The sequence below is a fragment of the Pan troglodytes genome, chromosome 20 (genome assembly GCF_028858775.2).
Source record: "Pan troglodytes isolate AG18354 chromosome 20, NHGRI_mPanTro3-v2.0_pri, whole genome shotgun sequence".
In the NCBI taxonomy this organism is placed as follows: Eukaryota; Metazoa; Chordata; class Mammalia; order Primates; family Hominidae; genus Pan; species Pan troglodytes.
Window position 1 is genome coordinate 22,433,429 of NC_072418.2, and position 19,935 is coordinate 22,453,363.

At 41.7% G+C, this 19,935-nt stretch overlaps 1 protein-coding gene and 1 long non-coding RNA gene across 9 annotated transcripts in view; one reads left to right on the forward strand and one right to left on the reverse strand.

The window, feature by feature from the left end:
- Positions 1-298: 298 nt before the first annotated feature.
- Positions 299-17,745, forward strand: LOC107969852 (uncharacterized). 4 transcript variants are annotated; one of them, XR_002940784.3, is made up of 4 exons: positions 348-1,009; positions 10,641-13,905; positions 15,125-15,227; positions 17,576-17,745. It is a non-coding gene; the product is annotated as an uncharacterized LOC107969852 (long non-coding RNA). The 4 variants fall into 4 exon arrangements; XR_008540857.2 differs by having other exon boundaries at positions 345-1,009; positions 10,641-15,227; XR_010153773.1 differs by having other exon boundaries at positions 15,125-17,745.
- The window catches only part of ZNF506 (zinc finger protein 506), a 28,763-nt gene continuing 25,683 nt past the window's right edge, over positions 16,856-19,935 (reverse strand). For all 5 annotated transcript variants that reach the window (XM_009435112.5, XM_016937107.4, XM_003316227.7 and 2 more), the window contains one exon: positions 16,856-19,806. In XM_009435112.5, coding sequence (XP_009433387.1) covers positions 18,698-19,804 — 1,107 coding nt within the window. In that variant the 5' untranslated portion in view covers positions 19,805-19,806 and the 3' untranslated portion in view covers positions 16,856-18,697. The remainder of the gene's footprint in view (positions 19,807-19,935) is intronic.

Here is a 19,935-nt window from a genome sequence, read left to right on the forward strand (position 1 = left end):
CCTTGTCACCCCCTGCAAAGCTCTGAAGTTGTGCACAGGTGGGCCAGGTGGCAGATTTCTCTCAAAAGCGGCTGAGCTCGCGCTCTGGCTAGGGAAGGCAGAGGCCTGCGGCACAAAGTACATTGTCTTAGACATCAGGACGGTTTCTATAGCAGTTTAGGAAAGAAGGCAGCTCCCTGGGCTGGAGACGACGCAATGCTCTGGGAAGAACCCTGGGTGCGGGTGAGAGAGGAATCCGAGCTGCACAAGGCCAATGAGGGGAGGACAACCCGCCCGATTTAGACAAAGGTAAGGCATACTTCCTAGCTTAATACCCTCCTCAATGCCCAGCCCAGACCTGCCTTTCACGTCCCTAGCTGTATTCACTCTCCCTGGCGACCGGGCGGCGTAGAATCGGCGGCCAGCAGTGCTTTAGACACAGGTTAAGTGTCTGCCCCTCCCTCCAGGGTTACGCACCACCCCGATGCATACTGGGATTGTAGTTCTGAAGCTACCTACCCATGGGCTGAGAGCAGTAAAGAGACTACAACTCCCAGCATACCAGGCGCGGCGCGCACCGCCCTGCCCCTTCCTCTGGGGTTGCGAACAGCCCCCGAGCCTGGTACAGGCTGGGATTGTAGTCCTGCAGCCTTGTGGCCGAAGGGCTGGGACTGGCCATGAGATTACATGTCCTAGCATGCTCAGCCAGGCGCGCGCAGCTCTGCCCCTTCCTCCAGTGATGCGCACAGTCCCTGATCCCTGTGCATGCTGGGATTGTAGTCCTGCAGCCCTGCGATCACTTGCCGGTAACAAGAAATTTCAGCTCCCGGCATGGTGGGCGAAGGCCCCCACCTTCAGCCTCGCTCCTCCATGCCTTCAGAGCAGTTCCGCCATGCAGAGGGGGAGACTGCCTGTTCTTTAACCTCTCCTACCTGATGGGAGAGGACAAGCTACCAGGGCAGCTTGTCTCACCAAGAAACTGTGATACTGCATCCCCCAACGTGCTGGCTTCCTGACTTCCAAAGTTGCGGTAAGTTTGATTTCTCACAGAACCGCAAGAGTCCGGGATCGTTTCCCAGCCTGCCCAAAGTTGCCATGGTTCTCACCCTCTGGGAGGTTGGCACACCCAGTGACACCTTGTGTCCCTTGAAACTAATCTGTGTCACCTTTTAGGCTTTTGAGACCACTTGAACTCTGACTTTGTGGCGTTTATTACCAAATCTACTAAAATGGGTCAACTGTCAGATTTTAACTCCTTTTCCACACATGTTGGTTAGGTAATCTGTTGATTAGACATGGTTTTCTCCAAAAGGGGATTCTCTCTTCCTGATTGCCTCCAAGAGAAGGATGAAACGATTGGGCGCTCTAAGGATCTATTTCCCAAACTTGAGATTCCACACTGATCATTCCTGGGCAAAATGTGTCTTTCTGTTCCATAACCACAATCTTAGGCCAGCCTGAGTGCCATCCCAGCCCAATGGGGGTTATGGAACTCCAACTTAGTTCTGTTTAAGTTTTATGTAAATATCCTTGTCTCTGTTTCACCTGGCTCTGTTAGATAAAATGTCTAGGAGAAAGTAGGAGGTGACAAGAATACAGGTGAAATCATAGGTACTGGAATGGGGCACACTGATTCTGTGGAGGCAGAGGGAGAACAACAACCTAAAACCCAGGGAATGAACAACTTAGACCTCAGGAGCTGTGGGGAATGGAGGGGCATTAATAACTTTTCGTCTTTCTGAATTACCCCTGGTGCAACCCAGAAAAGAGTCTGGGAATCTTGTTGGGCCAGGACAAAAGTAGTTCTGGTTAGACCAGAAGGTAAGGCACAAGCTGTGAATTCATCTCCTCCTTTGGCTCCCCACATTAACCCTTAAGAATCCTTTGAGACTGTTCTGTCTCTCTGTGATGTAGGTGTGGAATTCTAGGGGGCAGCGTGCACTCTCAGTGCCCAGCTGTCTGAGACCACAGTTCCTTCAGATGATGAATGATATGGTTTGGCTGTATCCCCACCCAAATCTCATCTTGAATTGTAGCTCCCATAATTCCCATGTGTTGTGAGAAGGACCTGGTGGGAGGTAACTGAATCATGGGGGTGAGTCTTTCCCATGCTGTTCTCGTGATAGTGATTATGTCTCACGAGATCTGATGGTTTTATAAAGGGCAGTTCCCCTGCACATGCTCTCTTGCCTGCCACCGTGTAAGACATGACTTCGCTCATCCTTGCCTTCCTCCATGATTGTGAACCCCGCTGCCCTGACCTACAGCCATGTGGAATTGTGAGTCAATTAAACCTCTTTCCTTTATAAATTACCCACTCTTGGGTATGTCTTTATTAGCAGCATGAGAACAGACTAATACAATGGAGAACCATCGCTTTTTTCTGAAGAGACTCAGTCCCTCATGGGTAAGCTTAAGCTGGACGCTAGGCAGCACTGATTATATTTTCTCCTTCTGTGAACTGGAGCTCCTCCTTCCATTTTCCTACCACCATTAATCTTTTTGGTCAATATTTGGGTAAATTAGAGACATAGATAAGGGAATCTTAGACAGCCCCAGCATAGCTAGACTCTTGCTTATTTCTCTTCCCGGTTTATGAAATCAATTATGTTGGCACAGAGAGATACCCTTAGATGGGGTCACTCAGGAGCAATTAGAGCAGTGTACTTCTAGAGAAGCTGATAGGACAGGGCAGATGTGCCAGTGAGGATCACAGCTTCTGTCTAAATTTTTGAGTCTATCTGTGTGTGGCAGATGAATTCAGGAAAGATCCCAGATCCCTGGAAGGGACCATTAAGAGAGGATTCATGTAGATCAGAACACTAGGGCATGTGTTCATCAGTGACCTTCTAAGTCAGATTGACAGGGTTAAGTCTGTGGTAGGGCTACAGAGCAATGCTTGCCCATGAAAGCCTCTGATCATGTGTAAAATATGTGGTTCTGGCAGGGGGAGACATCTTTATCTGACAGAACATTGTACTTCTGTGGATGTGAGATTCTTTGCTCTTCCTTAACAGTGCACCGCTGACTGATTGTTTGAGAATCACGCATACATAGGCCTGTTTATTTTGAATTTCTTAAATATTGGAACAGGAAAAAACATTTTTATCCACTTTTTTTCTTTTTTTTTGAGATGGAGTCTTGGTTTGTCTCCCAGGCTGGAGTCCAGTGGTGCAATCTCGGCTCACTGCAACCTCTGCCTCCCAGATTCAAGCGATTCTCCTGCCTCAACCTCCCGAGTAGCTGGGATTACAGAAGCGTGCCACCATGCCCAGCTAATTTTTAGTAGAGACGGGGTTTCATGATGTTGGCCAGGCTGGTCTTGAACTCCTGACCTTGTGATCCACCTGCCTCGGCCTCCCAAAGTGCTGAGATTACAGGCGTCAGCCACCGTGCCTGGCCTTTATTCACTTTCAAATTGAATAAGAACATGAGCAACTTCAGGGAAAATGTCACGAGAGGAAACTCTGGGGCCCTGCCCATCCCCAGAAACCTCAGAAATCCTGATACAACCTGAACCTGTAGAATTCACCTTATCAACACTGATTCATTTTTTTGTATAGATTTATCTTTCATTGGACCTTTATTTTGTTCTATGTCATGAAGAACATGAATAATAAGTCATTTCTTTCCTTTGTGATAGGAACATCAATTTTTCACATGTCAAGTATTAATGATGCCATCCTCCACATAGTTTTTCTTGTTTATTAAATTTTTGGTTTGGTCTAAATATTTGTGTCCCCCTCCAAATTCATATCTGGATAGTATTAGGCATGCGACCTTTCGGGAAGTGACTAAGCCAAGAGAGCGCCATCTTCCTGAATGGAATAAGTGCCCTTTTTAATAATATTGAAGGGAGTGTCCTTGTCTTTCGCCATGTGAGGACACACCAAGAAGGTATCATCTATGAGAATCAGGGCTGTCACCAAACACCAAATTTGTTGGCACCTTGATCTAGCACTTTCCAGCCTCCAGAATTGTGAGCAATAAATTTCTGTTGTTTTTACATTACCCAGCCTAAGGTATTTTGTTACAGCAGCCTGAATGGACTAAGACACTTTCTTAGGCACTTTAGTCTATTTCTGAATTTTTAGTTCCAATTATCTATTAGCTTTTATTTATTTATTTTATTTATTTATTTTTAGACAGAGTCTTGCTCTGTCACCCAGGCTGGAGTGCAGTGGCACAATCTCAGCTCACTGCAAGCTCCATCTCCCAGGTTTGCGCCATTCTCCTGCCTCAGCCTCCCAAGTAGCTGGGACTACAGGTGCCCATCATCACGCCCAGCTAATTTTTTTTGTATTTTAGTAGAGATGGGGTTTCACCATGTTAGCCAGGCTGGTCTCGATCTCCTGACCTCGTGATCCACCCACCTCGGCCTCCCAAAGTGCTGGGATTACAGGCATGAGCCACCACGCCCAGCTGATCTATTAGCTTTTTTAATCAAGATTTTTCACAGGGCTGGCCAATATTATGGTTTTGTTTGTTTGTTTGTTTCCCCAGAGTTTTCTTGGCTCTTCTTATCTTTTCATCTATATGCTGTTTTATTTTATGTATGTATGTATGTATGTATTTATTTATTTATTTTTGAGACAGAGTCTTGCTCTGTCGCCCAGGCTGGAGTGCGGTGGCACCATCTTGGCTCACTGCAACCTCCACCTCACAGGTTCAAGCAATTCTCCTGCCTCAGCCTCCCGAATAGCTGGGATTACAGGCACCTGCCATCATGTCTGGCTAATTTTTGTATTTTCATAGAGACAGGGTTTCACCATGTTGGCCAGCCTGGTCTCGAACTCCTGACCTGAGGTGATCTGCCCACTTCAGCCTCCCAAAGTGCTGGGATTACAGGTGTGAGCCACCACAGCCGGCCTAAATGCTATTTTATAGTAAAATGCCTACCTCCAATATCTAATGGTATCTATATTAGAACAAAATTTAATTTATAAACTACCTTAAGGACAATTTATATTGATAGTATATTGAGTTTTTCTAAGAACATGTAATTTTTCTATTTGCTTATGTCTACATTCATATATTTTATGAATGTCGTATGTCTTTTCTCATTCTGTAAACCTTTGTGTAATATGGATTCCTAGTTTATTTTATTCCTCTAAAAAGTAATCTGAGACACGATAAAATTGTAAAGAGTTTATTTGAGTAACAGCAATTGATTAATTATAGGACACCAGTCTAAAAGAGGTTTAGGTTTCACTGACAGTGTAAGAGGCAACTATTTATTGGAAAAATGTAGAAACAAATTATTTGATTAGTGGTAGTTATAAACTTGTTTCTTCTTGGTTTTTTGTTTGTTTACCTTGTTGAAAAGTCCCTAGTTATATAAGGTTGTTGGCTACTTCTGATTGGTTGAGCTTCATTTCTGTTTTTCTTTAAAATAGGCAGCTATAAGAAATAATTCAAGTTAAGTTTAGCCGGGCATGGTGGCTCACGCCTGTAATCCCAACACCTTGGGAGGCGGAGGCAGGTAGATCACCTGAGGTCAGGAGTTCGAGACCAGCCTGGCCAACATGGGGAAACCCTCATCTCTACTAAAAATACAAAAAAATTAGCTGAGCATGGTGGCAGGCGCCTGTAATCCCAGCTACTTAGGAGGCCCACAGTCTGGTTAAAACTCCAACTGCCATTTTTTCTCTTTCTGACACATAAAGTGTAAAGGGTTTTGTCAGGTCAGGTAGCCCCAGGGCTGGCGCCGACATGAGTTTTTCTTTTAACTCACGAAAAGCTCGTTGCTGTTGGTTGTAATAGATGTAGTTTATCCAATTTACATTTTTATTAACTGTCACCCACCAAAATATTGACTTGAATCCTGCAGCTATTTGATTTCAAGCTTTAAATTGATTTGGTATTCCCCATGGGACTCCAGTTGCGTCTAAATAGACGTGAGAGTTGAAAGACCCATAAGGGGCTTCTCTCGCTTTACGATGTCTTATTTTTCTTCCCTCTGGTTGATGAAATGCCAGGGTGAAAGGGATAGCCAATTGGACTAAAGTACAAGTGCCACTCCAGTTATTCGGCAGAATGCCCAGTAAAGGTCCACCACAATATCACCACACATTAGCTTGGGGATGAACAAGGGCTGATTGATAAGCTCTTGAAAATTCTTAAGCTCACTGCATCCCTTCAGGTCTCCAAGGAACGCTAAGTTTTCTCCCTATCATGAGAGACACAAAGTGAACTTACTGTTGGGAGACGGAGGCTGGATGGCCCTCGGGGACTGACCTGCAGGGTGCCGGACTTTGGGATATAGCAGAGAGAGCTTGGCACGACTTGTTACTCCAGGCTGTAGAATCCTGAAAAAGAGCTACCATGCAGCCCATGCCTGGTCAACTGGAGGACCACCTTAGTGGAAAGGGGACAATCTGGGCCTCTGGCCTGCCATGTGCACAAGCATAACAATTGCTTTTGTTTAACGTGGGATGGAATATTTGATCCATTCCAACCAGGCATTTGCATCTTGGTATCCTGTCTTAATTGCCAAAGTTCGTTTTAAGTCTTTAACTTATATGATCCTCTAGTAAAATGAATGCATGATTTTAGGGAATTACAAAAACCATTTGGGGCAGTCCATCCTTGCTCTTTAGTGGTCCACAGAATGTTGGACCAACTACAGCATAAAAGCTCTACATTGGGGAGCAAGACTCCTGGTTGACACTGGAGTCTTTATCAAGATTTCCCCAGATTAAATAGTCCTAATTTACTAATGCCCAGTCTGAGGAGATTCAGGAGGGACAGAGGTACTTTTCTGAAGTAGAGAGCTGTCTTTCACTTGGTGAGTCCCCACAGGGTATAACAAGGCAAGCATTAAATGCAATAGTTTGAGGCAAAATTGACTTGGTTATGTTAATAACTAGATGGTCAGCAATAGAGCGAGGAAAGAAGAAACAGTAATACAATAGATTTTGAAAGAGTTAAAAGTTTTCTTAGCTTTAGTTTGGTAGGGTTTTCCCCTGGGACTATGGCCCACGACTCTGGAGGGGGCGGCGCTTTCTTGACTCAGTTGTGATGAGTCCATCCTTTTTCCGTTGTACGAACAGCAGTCTCGGTGGTTAGCAGCACAAGGTAGGGTCCTTCCTAGGCTGGCTCGAGTTTCCTTTCTTTTCACCTTTTGATGAGAACGTGATCTTTAGGCTGGTGCTGGTTTGCTGGAAATTCTAGGGGTGGTACATGTGCTAAAAGACTTGTAGTTTTGAGGTAAAGGAAAGTGGAAGATAAACCAAGTATATAATTTCTAAGAAATTGACCTTTTGTTTTAAATGTGGGGACGTCAGCAGTGGACTTTATAGTCTTTGGTGCCTTTCTACTGAGAAATTTCTTTTAGCACCTGCTTTTATTAGTTTTTAGACCAAAGAAAGCCAAACACCATTTTATATTTAATAATGCTTCTTATATGATTTTTATACCAGATAAGCTAAATTTCACCATTATATTAGTGTGTTATTAATGTGAAACTTAATTTTAATAAAACCTTGTAGATATATTTATCCAATTTTTAATGTCAGACCATAAGGTAAGATTTTTATAGACTCTTTTTAACCTTTTATAATTTTTGTTAAAGAGTACGTTAGTGCTTTAAGAAAAACCTGTTGTGTTTTTATTTTAATGTCCAGTTCACAAAAAAACTGGATGATACCCCTTTAACTTTAGCTAATATGTTTACACACAGAATTTTCTTTAAAATTAACGTTTAAAAACTTGCTTAAACCTTCAAAACAATAATTTTTTTAATCTTTTAATGTAGGTAAAAATTTACATTCTTATGCCTCCTTATAATCCTTTTACCAAAGGTATATTTTACTTTCCTTATACACCTTGCACATAAACTGTTTTTTTCAATAGTTTTACATTCAGGAGGCCTAGCTACTTTTAAATTATACAACATTTCTTGCATAAATTCTTTTTTTATAACATTTTTCTCTTTCATGACTTTTGCAGACAATTCTTTGACATGCCTCAACTTTCTGACTTATTACAAACCTTTCTTTCTTTAAACAGTTAATTTATTTCAGGACAAGAATTTACCATATAACACTCTTTTTACATAAATTCTTCCCCCACTTTTTTCCCTTTTCTTTTGAAGATGATAACCATTCTTTTCCAAAGTGAACTTCCTTTATGTCTGTGGACGAGACTGTCTAAGGCCACAAGATTAGAAGTTACTATAATACATGTTACACTGTTAACTTTTAGCAAACTTTACTTTTGTTGAAAACCTTGTAAGTTTGGGATTTTAATTATCCTTTGCCATTAATAAGACCTTGTTTTGTCCAAATTAATTTAGAATTGGTGTAGATGGCTTTTTTTTTTTCCTTCAATTATCTGGGAGGAACGATTGATCCTCCTGTCCTGAAGGGAGTTCCTCCTAGGTCTGGTCGGGTCGGACCCTTGTATGGTAATTAAGATTTAGATGCCCTGTTAGGAAAACTTCTGGGTTAAGGGAATTTTCAGTGGTTAATGTTAAATCACACTTTTTTTTTTTTTTCCCTTAGGATACTTCTGAACTGGTGAGGTGTGCTCACAATGAGGTTTCCTCTAAAAGTTATTTTTTTACTTTCTTCTGTTAGCAAAGCAGTTGCGGCTACAGATTGAATGCATCTGGGCCATCTGCGGGTTACTGGGTTAAGGATTTTTGATAGGAAGGCTACGGGTTATCAGTGGCCTCAGTGCTTTCAGAATACGCCCTTGTTTACACTGACAACAAAGTGGTATTGGAGTGTTATAGGGTTATGGAGAATACCTTCAATTATCAATTATAGGTTTTAAATTTACCCTGGCTTTTAAAGGAATAGGGTACACTTTTTTCTTAACTACTTGTATATCTCTCTTTCTTTCTCTGATTTTCTTTTTCTCTTTGACTTTCCTTTTGCCTCTGTCTCTTTCTCTTTCTCTGCCTCTCTCTCTCTTTCCTTGACTCCCTCTTCATCTCTGTCTCTTCCTCTTTCTCTCTCTGCTGGTCTTTCCTTGCCTCTGCAAGCTTGCTTATGCTGCTGTTCTCTCAACCATTGTGGGGTGGGGGTCTAAAACCAGCTATAACCAAGTGTCTATGTACAGGAACTGGTCTGGGTGCCCTGGCTTACAGGTTACCTTGTGCCATACCTTTGAAACAAGGGACCTGTCCAATCTTCCTTCTGATGGCCAACCCACCTCTAATGCTGGCCAGTCTATTTCACACAAAGTTCTAAGTTTTCCTGGTATCACAGTAACACTGTAATCTCCCTTAAATCCTTTCTTGAAAATTTTCAACATAGTTCCTACTGGGGCAGGCTTACTTTGTGCCTGACCCATGCTTCTTCAAGACAAAACACCACGCTCGCACCACACGCACACCACAAAACAAATAACGGGTAAAAAGGGCACACACATACTTTTACAGTTTACACCAAACCAGAATCAATACCAAAATCGGGGTATCTAGAAATCCAAGCAAGGTCAAAACCAAAACCAAAGTATCAAGCAATCCAAGTCAAGTCAAAAACAAAAACCAAAGTGCCGGTACAGGCACGCCATAGGTGATCAGGCCACACTTCCACTCAAATGGAGTGGGCAAGTTCCAAAGACTGGTCTTACCAAGTTTCAGATGTCCAGACTCCAAGTGCCAGTTCCTTCCCGGTGTTCAGCCACTGCATTGATCCTCCGCGGGGGCTGCCACACGCTGCTCTGGTGAGGCGTTCCACCAGGGAATTTGCTTACCCGGGAGCGCTCTCAGGATCCGCATCGCTCAAGCTGGCCGGAGTCCCCCGCAGGGATGCTCCACAGGGCAGGCCTAAGCCGCCTAACAGGCTGCCTCAACTGTCCGTTAATCACCTCGCTTCCTGGTCAGGGAACCAAGAAATGTAGCAGGACGAGCCGCAGACAAAACCCCTCAGACACCGAGTTAGAGAAGGAAGGGCTTTATTCGGCCGGGAGCATGGGCAAGACTCACGTCTCAAAAACCGAGCTCCCTGAGTGAGCAATTCCTATCCCTCTTAAGGGCTTACAACTCTAAGGGGGTCTGCATGAGAGGGTCGTGATCGATTGAGCAAGCAGGGAGTAAGTGACTGAAGGCTGCATGCACCAGTAATTAGAATGGAACAGAACAGGACAGGGATTTTCACAGTGCTTTTCTATACAATGTCTGTAATCTGTAGATAACATAACCGATTAGGTCAGGGCTCGATCTTTAACTACCAGGCCCATGGTGTGGCGCTGGGCTGTCTGCCTGTGGATTTCATTTCTGCCTTTTAGTTTTTACTTCTTCTTTCTTTGGAAGCAGAAATTGGGCATAAGACAATATGAGGAGTGGTCTCCTCCCTTAGTGGCGCATGCCTGTAATCCCAGTTACTTGAGAGGCTGAGGCAGAAGAATCACTTGAACCTGGGAGGCGGAGGTTGCAGTGAGCCGAGATTGTACCATTGCACTCCAGCCTGGGCAACAAGTGCGAAACCCCATCACACACGCAAAAAAAGGAGGACACTATGGTAGGCTGCTTGGGAGTTAGGAGCTGTATCTGACATGAGGCCAGGAGAAGCCTTGGCAAAGCTCACATGACCTTCAAGCTCCTTTCACTCCAAAACATGAGCAAGGACTGTGCCGTTGCTTTCCATTCCTCAGGTGGGGACAAGAAGTGGAAACCTATGCAGACACTAAAGATAGGGTTTGTTTTACAGGCAAGGTAAGAAGAACTACAGAGGAAGAACCTACTGCAGATGTTTCCCAGGAGACTTTAATTGAAGTATCAGCAAAACTGAAAGGTAACGAGAGAATCTTGTGCCTCTGAGGGTGTCTTTCCCATGGATCCCTGCTCAGTTGCCTTTCACGGGCCCCCTGATTTGCGTGAACTCCTGACCTCAGATGATCCACCTGCCTTGGCCCTCCAAAGTGCTGGAATTATAGGCATGAGCCACCGTGCCTGGCCTGTTCCATGCATTAAAAAAAAATTAAAAAATTAAAAAAAATCAGTGAGAACAAGAAGAAATGTAAATGCTGGGCTTTTCATATAAATCCAGGGAATTATGGGACAGTTAGTACCCACCTCCCAGGGTATTATGAGGATAAATTCATGTCATCTTCCCACCACAGTGCTCTGTAGCGTGCTTCTGAGCACACAGAGCATGCTCCATAAACATTGCATTAACGCATGTGTGCATGTTGTTTTCCAAATGCAGACTTACTCAGACATGAGCTGCCTTCTCCAGCCTCTGTAAAGTTTAAAGGACCAGCAGAGTATGCCATGTTTTAGGATAGTGATTGGTGGTTTTTATTTTGGACTGAAAGCATTTATGTTGTGAGAAGAGTATGGGTTTAAGGAACTGTGTGCTGTGGCACTTTGTCTAGTTGAGTGCTGCTATAAGTGATCTAGGGCAAGTAGGGTCAGCATTAGCTGTGAATGAAGCCAATCCATGGACCCCTTTCAAACCTGCAGAATTGGCCAGGCATGGTGGCTCATGCCTGTAATCCCAGCACTTTGGGAGGCCGAGGCGGGTGGATCACTTGAGGTCAGGAGGTCGAGACCAGCCTGACCAATATGGAGAAACCCCGTCTCTACTAAAAAATACAAAATTAGCCGGGTGTGGTGGCACATGCCTGTAATACCAGCTACTCGGGAGGCTGAGGAAGGAGAATTGCTTGAACCTGGGAGGTGGAGCTTGCGGTGAGCTGAGATTGCGTGCCATTGCACTCCAGCTTGGGCAAGAAGAGCAAAACTCCATCTCAAAAAAAAAAAAGAAAAAGAAAAAAAGGGAAAAAAGAAAACATTAAATGCAGCAAGATGCAGGTCAGAGCATACCTCCATTTGTGTGCTCTTGTGGACAAAATTTAAATGGCAAATAAGATTTTGCATTTATTGACGTTTTTCTTTACATTGCTATAAGTACAAATACCCATTTATCCTTTGACCTCCTATATCTTTATTCTGTATGCATATAAAAAAAATGCTAGATCTGTATCTAGATTATACATGGGTAAACACAACATATAGAATTATATGACTTTGCCTATGTAGATATTTATGTATACAATAGATATTAATCAACATTTTAAATTCCCCAGCCTACACTGAGGATGCAGATATAAACTTACTCTCATCTATATGGATCCATACCATCTCAGACTGGAACACAGCCATACAATGTTATGTTTAAACATCAATAAAGCTTCACATATAGGTGCATGGCCTGGGAAGTATGTTTTTGGTAAAGCCATCTTAGACTCTAGTTCCAGCTTAGCATTTCAGGGCCCTGCTTCCTTTCTCACTGTATGCCTGTGATTCACATTTGCCATTTGGGTCGATTGACTTATATCCATCTAAGCTGATCTAAGTGGTTTATTAAACTCATCTGGGCTGCAGAAGTTGAGAAGGAAAGCGACCTCTGACCTACTTATTCTGAGGCTTGTCTACAGGACATATGCAATAATGGGAATTACATTGACATACCTATGTTACCCATTTTCTGTTTTTTTTTTTTTGAGATGGAGTTTCACTCTTGTTGGCCAGGATGGAGTGCAATGGTGCAATATCAGCTCACTGCAACCTCTGCCTCCTGGGTACAAGCGATTCTCCTACCTCAGCCTCCCGAGTAGCTGGGATTACAGGCACCTGCCACCACACCTGGCTAATTTTTTGTATTTTTACTAGAGATGGGGTTTCACCATGTTGGCCAGGCTGGTCTCGAACTCCTGACCACAGGTGATCCACCCACCTCGGCCTCCCAAAGTGCTGGGATTACAGGCATGAGCCACCGTGCCTGGCCTTTCTGTGTATATGTTTATCTAGCCACCGATATCATATCTATATGTATAAAAAAGACCACCAAAGCACTCAGAGGTGATTTTTATTTTCCATTCAGGCCAAGTAAATCCAATCAGCCATTAGCTCAGTGAAGATTTGTCAAATCCAAGCCACACACCAAATCACGTTATACTAAATGTGAAAATGTTCTCATTACTGGGCACCAAGGTGTTTTAAATTCAGAGTCTAATCAAAATAGCCCATGTGGTTCTGTCCATCCAGCTAGGACGCTTCAGACATACCAGTGGGCCTAACCTTTTTCACAAGGAGCTCTGGCCTGGCCAACAAGAATCACCTTTGGTGCTTCAGTGCAGTGTCACCATCACCTGTTTGAAATGCAGCCAGGTAACATGTACCATTTTATTTGCTTTCAGTATCACCGTCTATCTTCGAAATGCAGCCAGGTAACATGTACCATTTTATTTGCTTTCAGTATCACAGCCTATCTTCTAATAAGAAACGTAGGCCTCTGGCTGGGTGTGGTGGCTTACACCTGTAACCCAGCACTTTGAGAGGCTGAGGTGGGTGGATCACTTGAGGTCAGGAGTTCGAGACCACCCTGGCCAACATGGTGAAACTCCCATCTCTACTAAAAATATTAAAATTAGCTGGGCATGGTGGCATGTGCCTCTAATCCCAGGTACTAGGGAGGCTGAGGCAGGAGATCACTTAAACCTGGGAGGCGGAGGTTGCAGTGAGCTGCGATGATGCCACTGTACTCCAGCCTGGGCAACAGGAGTGAAACTCCATCTCAAAAAAAAAAAAAAAGGAATTTTTTTTTTTTTTTTTCTGTGCTGGGTTTACTTAGCATACCTTTCAGATTCATGAATGTTGCAAATAACAAGACTTTATTTTTAAGGGCTGAATGGCATTTCATTGTGTATATATACATTTTCTTTCTCCATTCACCTACTGATGAACACTCAGGTTGATTCCATACCTTAGTTATTATCAGTAATCCACTTCCTTCCCTTTCATTTGTGTTTGTTTTGTTTTGTTTGAGATGGAGTCTCATTCTGTCACCCAAGCTGGAGTGCAGTGGCGCGGTCTTGGCTAACAGCAACCTCCGCCTCCCAGGTTCAAGCAATTCTCCTGCCTCAGCCTCTCGAGTAGCTGGGATTACAGGCACACACCACCACGCCCAGGTAATTTTGTATTTTTAGTAGACATGGGGTTTCTCCATGTTGGTAAGGCTGATCTCCAACTCCCGACCTCAGGTGATCCACCTGCCTCTGCCTCTCAAAGTGCTGGAATTACAGGCTTAAGCTACCATGCCTGGCCAAAAGCCTAGGTTTCTTTCTATGTAAGCCTAGGTTTATTTCTATGTAAGCCTAGGTTTATTTCTATGTAAGCCTAGATTTATTTCTATGTAAAGTATAAAAGAAATTTAAACTCATAGAAGCAGAGAGTACAATAATGAAAAAAAAAATCTCCTATGGGGTTTTTTGTCTGATTGAGAGCTTCTTCATGATCTTTCAGGGATTGTATTTTCTTTCATCTTCTGCATCCTCCTGTTTTTTAGCCAATGGATGAAAAAAGATACAGAGAAGACACATTTGCTTTTATCCACTGCACTTCCACTCACTATTAGTCATTGTGGATACAGCTGAGAATAGCAGTTTTCTGGCAGGACAGCCACTTCTCAGTAATAAACAACTGAAAAAGTATAAATGTGTCATAAAAAGCTAATGGATTTTAAGAAAAACAAGCATAGGCATCAATAATGTTTGTGGTAAATAAAGATTCATATTGTTGATTTCTATTGAGCTCCCGTAATATTTGATAAAAGCTTGCAAATATACAGCAGAAAAGGAGTATTATTCTAAATCAGAATATTGTTATGGCTATTTTGTCAATAGAAGTCAATATCCAATATACAGAATGGTTATTTTGTCAATGTAAGTAAAAATATGACTTCACACTAATAGTCTCACCAATAGTTGTAATCAAATGCTATTTTTTATTTAAAATTTTATTTCATATAAGTAATCCCAGCACTTTGGGAGGCCCAGGCGGGCAGATCATGAGGTCAAGAGATCGAGACCATCCTTGCCAACATGGTGACAGCCCATCCCTACTAAAAATACAAAAATTAGCTAAGCATGGTGGCACATGCCTGTAGTCCCAGCTATTCGGGAGGCTGAGGTAGGAGAACCACTCGATCCCGGGAGCTGAGATCATGCCACTGCACTCCAGCCTGGGGACAGAGCAAGACTCCATCTCAAAAAAAAAAAAGGTCTATATGTTTGCAGACAGACCAGATGTTCAAAGAAAACTATATAATAAACATTTACTAATACATTTTTCAGGATTCAGAAATACATGGATTCTATTTCTATTTCTTTCTCTTTTTTTTTGAAATAGAGTCTTGCTCTGTTGCCCAGACTGGAATGCAGCGGCATGATCTCAGCTCACTGCAACCTCCACCTCCGGGGTTCAAGCGATTCTCTCCTGCCTCAGCCTCCAGGTGTGTGCCACCATGTCTGGCTAATTTTTGTATTTTTAGTAGAGCTGGGTGTTGGGGTTCAATCAGGCTGGTGGGAAAAATATTTAAAAGAGTAACAGTCAAAAGCTCTCCTAAAAGGCCTGAGAGTTTGCATAGCTTGATTGCTTGGCTGAAGGCAGCCAGGGTCTCTTTGCAGGAGGCCAGGAAGATTAGGGTGCAAGTAAAAAGGAATGTAGGAAGTTTATCTTACTAACCTGTTTAGTTATATGGGCTTAAGACTAACTTGTCCTGCTGAGGGTACTTTACTGCCGCCTACTCGGGGGTCCGCAGTTTATTACCCACAAATGGTGTTGGCTTTAGGCCTGGGAACCTGGCCTTTAATTTTACCCTCTAGTGGTGTTTACTCACAACTTTTGTTAATTAGTCTTACTGAATAAATGCAAGCCTCACTATCTGATCAGAGCCAAGTTGCAACTGTTTACAGAACTCACCTTGGAGCCTGTAAGCAGCTCAGACCCTCAGCTGGACTGGCAGAGCAGAAATGTGTGTCAGTGTACTTTATTAATCCACAGCGAGTGCCCCCGCGAAAGGAGCGCTGCCTCAGACGGGGTTTCACTATGTTGGCCAGGATGGTCTTGAACTCCTGACCTCAGACAATCCACCTGCCTTGGAAAGTGCTGGGATTACACGCCTGAGCCACTGCACCTGGCCATATTTTATTTATTTTTCTGTATAATTTTTATTATGACCATAAAAATAAACCTGTAGTCAGTAACAATTTAATTGTACATTTTAAAATAATTAAAAATGTATAATTACACTGTAATTCAAAGGATAAATGCTAGAGGTGATGGATACCTTATTTACCCTAATGTAATTACTACATATTGTAGGCCTGAATCAAAATATGCCATATAAGGCATAAAGATATACACATACTGTATACCCACAAATACTAGTAATAGATTTCAATAAGAAAAAAAAATTTAACCTATGGGAACAATTCTTCAACTCATTTGCAGTTTAAAGCCACTGGCAAAGTGACGAGTAGAGATGTTATTCCACTATGTACCAAACAGTATATTGTTACCATCTTTTAAGTACACCCTTGATTAAGGTGGGATAGGTTAAAGTTAGTGGCATAATGGCCAGGTGCGGTGGCTCACGCCTGTAATCCCAGCACTTTGGGAGGCCGAGGTGGGCGGATCACAAGGTCAGGAGATTGACCATCCTGGCTAACACAGTGAAACCCCATCTCTACTAAAAATACAAAAAAATTAGCCGGGCATGGTGGCGGGTGCCTATAGTCCCAGCTACTCAGGAAGCTGAGGCAGGAGAATGGTGTGAACCTGGGAGGTGGAGGTTGCAGTGAGCCGAGATCGCGCCACAGCGCTCCAGCCTGGGTGAAAGACCGAGACTCCATCTCAAAAAAAAAGAAAAAAAGTTAGTGGCATAATAATGCTTCATTAAACGCAGAATAGTCTTAACATGGTATAAAAAATGAAATTAAGTTCACACATCATCTAACAATTTTTAAATATACTGCATTCGATTACATAAAAGTACAATTAGTAAAATAATATTCTCATTTAATACTTTTAACTGTAATTTTTCTCACTATAATGTAGAAAACTATTACTCTGAACCCCCACTTTTTAAAAATCTTTATTAATAAAGTAATTCATTATAATTTTTGAAAAAAAAAAGTTTTAAAATGGTCTGCCAACATGTTAATGTAGGTTAGGCCACCCAAAAGACAAAGCAAAACATCAACATTAAGTCATAGGCTAGGATTATACAAATGAGAACCCCCACCTTATACATTACTTAATATAAGTTAACTACAAAGAGCCTCTCCACTTACATTTTTATCATGCATCTTACATTTTAATGTCCTTATTCTTTTATAGAAAAGGTCATAATACCCAATAAAAGAGAATCTGTAATATCCCTGATGCAGCAACACTTGATCACATGCTTTCACATGTGACCACAATAGGAATAAAATAACAGCATAAAGAATTTGAAAGTTGTATTACATCATTATTCACTGTTCAAAAATTTTTTTCAAGAAACAAGTACACTTTCAATGAAATTACAATGCTTCAGAAAATCTCCCTTTTAAAGTTATATACAAAAACAGCTTTAGTTGTGGATTCATTTTTATACTCAATACTCTGATTTAGTGTAATGTCTGAAGTGTCAGTGCCTTATTCTAGTGTAAATTCTCATATTTACATAAAATCAATTTTGAATTATTTTTTTCATATTTACATCTGCAAAAATATACTTTAGTATAAACTCTCTGATGTTTTCTAAGCTATAGATTTTGAAAAAAAAAAGTCTTTCAAAATTCATTATATTTGCAGGACTCTTCTCCAATATAAATTCCATGATGTTGAATAAAGCTGGAGCAACTGCTTCAGGGTTTTCCTCTAGTACACAATGTGTGCAACAAGATCTGGGATACAAGTAAAGGTACTACAACCCCCCCTTATATTTGTAATAGCTGATTTCAGAATAAATATTCTTCTTTAAAGGCTTATATTTTCTGAAAGATTTTTTGACAGTAATTGCACTTTTAATGCTTTTATTAACTATGAACCTTCTTCTGTTGAGATGTGAGTGGGCGTTAATGGCGTTTCCATATTCTTTATATCTGTACAATTCTTCTCAAGGATAAAAGCTTTCCTGTGAAATAAGGTGTAAGCACTCAAAAGTTTTGCCACATTCTTCACACTTGTAGGAGTTTTGGCAGCTTTAATTCTCTTACCTACAATCAAGTGTGGCAACCATATAAATGCTTTGTCTCATTTCATACTTTTCCAGGGTTTCACATTAGTATAATTTATTTTTATGTATACAAAAGTTGGAGGTGGTGGTAAAAGCACTGTTGCATCTTTCAGGTTTGTAGAGTTCCTCTTCAGCATGAATTATCGCCATGTCTCTTAAGAATTGAGAACTTGTGGCTGGGCGTCGTGGCTCATGCCTGTCATCTCAGCACTTTAGGAGGCTGAGGTGGGTGGACCATCTGAGGTCAGGAGTTGGAGACCAGTCTGGCAAACATGATGAAACCCCATCTCTACTAAAAATACAAAAATTAGCTGGGCATGGTGGTGGGCACCAGTAATCCCAGCTACTCGGGAGGCTGAGGCAGGAGAATGGCTTGATACCAGGAGGCAGAAGTTGCAGTGAGCTGAGATCGTGCCATTGCACTCCAGCCTGGGTGACAAGAGTGAAACTCCATCTCAAAAAACAAAAAGAATTGACAAGTTGTTATAGGCTTTGCCATATTCTTCACACTTGTAGGGTTTCTGTCCAGTATAAATTATGTGTAATAAGGGTTGAGAACTTCCTTAAAAAGCTTTGTCACATTCTTTGTATTTGTAGGGTTTATGTTCCATATAAATTCTCATATTTAGTCAGAGTCCAGGGCTAGTTAAAGGCTTTCCCACATTCATCACATTCATACGGTTTCTCTCCAGTATGAATTATCTTATGCTTATTAAGGGTTGAGGAACATTTAAAAGATTTTCCACATTCTTCACTATGCAGGGTTTCTGTCTAATATGAATTTTCTTATGTTTATTAAGGGCTGAGGACCAGTTAAAAGCTTTGCCACATTCTTCACATTTGTACGGTTTCTCTCCTGTGTGAATTATCTTATGTTCAGTTAGAGTTGAGAATGCAGTAAAGGCTTTGCCACATTCTTCACACTTGTAGGGTTTCTCTCCAGTATGAGCTCTCTTATGTTTAGAGAGGCTTGAGTACCAGGTAAAGGTTTTGCCACATTCGTCACATTTGTAGGGTACATCTCCAGTATGAATTCTCTTATGTTTAGTAAGGTTTGAGGAACGGTTAAAAGCTTTGCCACATTCCTCACATTTGTAGGGTTTCTCTCCAGTATGAATTATCTCATGTTTAGTAAGGGTTGAGGATGAAATAAAGGCTTTGCCACATTTATCACACTTGTATGGTTTCTCTCCAGTATGAATTTTCTTATGTGAAAAAAGGGTTGCGGGGTGGTTAAAAGCTTTGCCACATTCTCTACATCTGTAGGGTTTCTCTCCAGTATGAATTATCTTATGTGTAGTAAGGTTACAGGACTGCTTATAGGCTTTGCCACATTCTTCACATTTGTAGGGTTTCTCTCCAGTATGAATTTTCTTATGTGTAGTAAGGTGTGAGGACTGCTTATAGGCTTTACCACATTCTTCACATTTGTAGCGTTTCTCTCCAGCATCAATTTTCTTATATGTAGTACGGGTTGAAGACTGGTTAAAAGTTTTCCCATATTCTATACATTTAAAAGGTTTTTTTCCAGTATCTCTTATCTTATGTTTGTTTGAATTTGAAAATTTATGCAAGAATTTCACATATTCATCACATTGAAGTATTTTTCTCTGGGTAGTTGTCAAACATTGTTTAAGTCCATTATAACCTCTTTTGTGCACTGGACACTCATCTACACTTTCACAGCCTTTTTTTAACTGTAAATTGTCATGTCTACATTTTTCATATCTTCTTAGTATCACTTTTTGGAAAGAATCTTTTATGCTGTGCTCTGACCAAAGGTCTTGGGCAAAATGAGAATACATAACTGAAAGAAACAATAAAAACACATGACTTCAATTGCTAGACTCAGATAAATATACTTCACAAATCTAACCTATAAAATTATACAAACTACGTAAGCAAGATGACACAGCAAAATACCACAAGCTGTAAT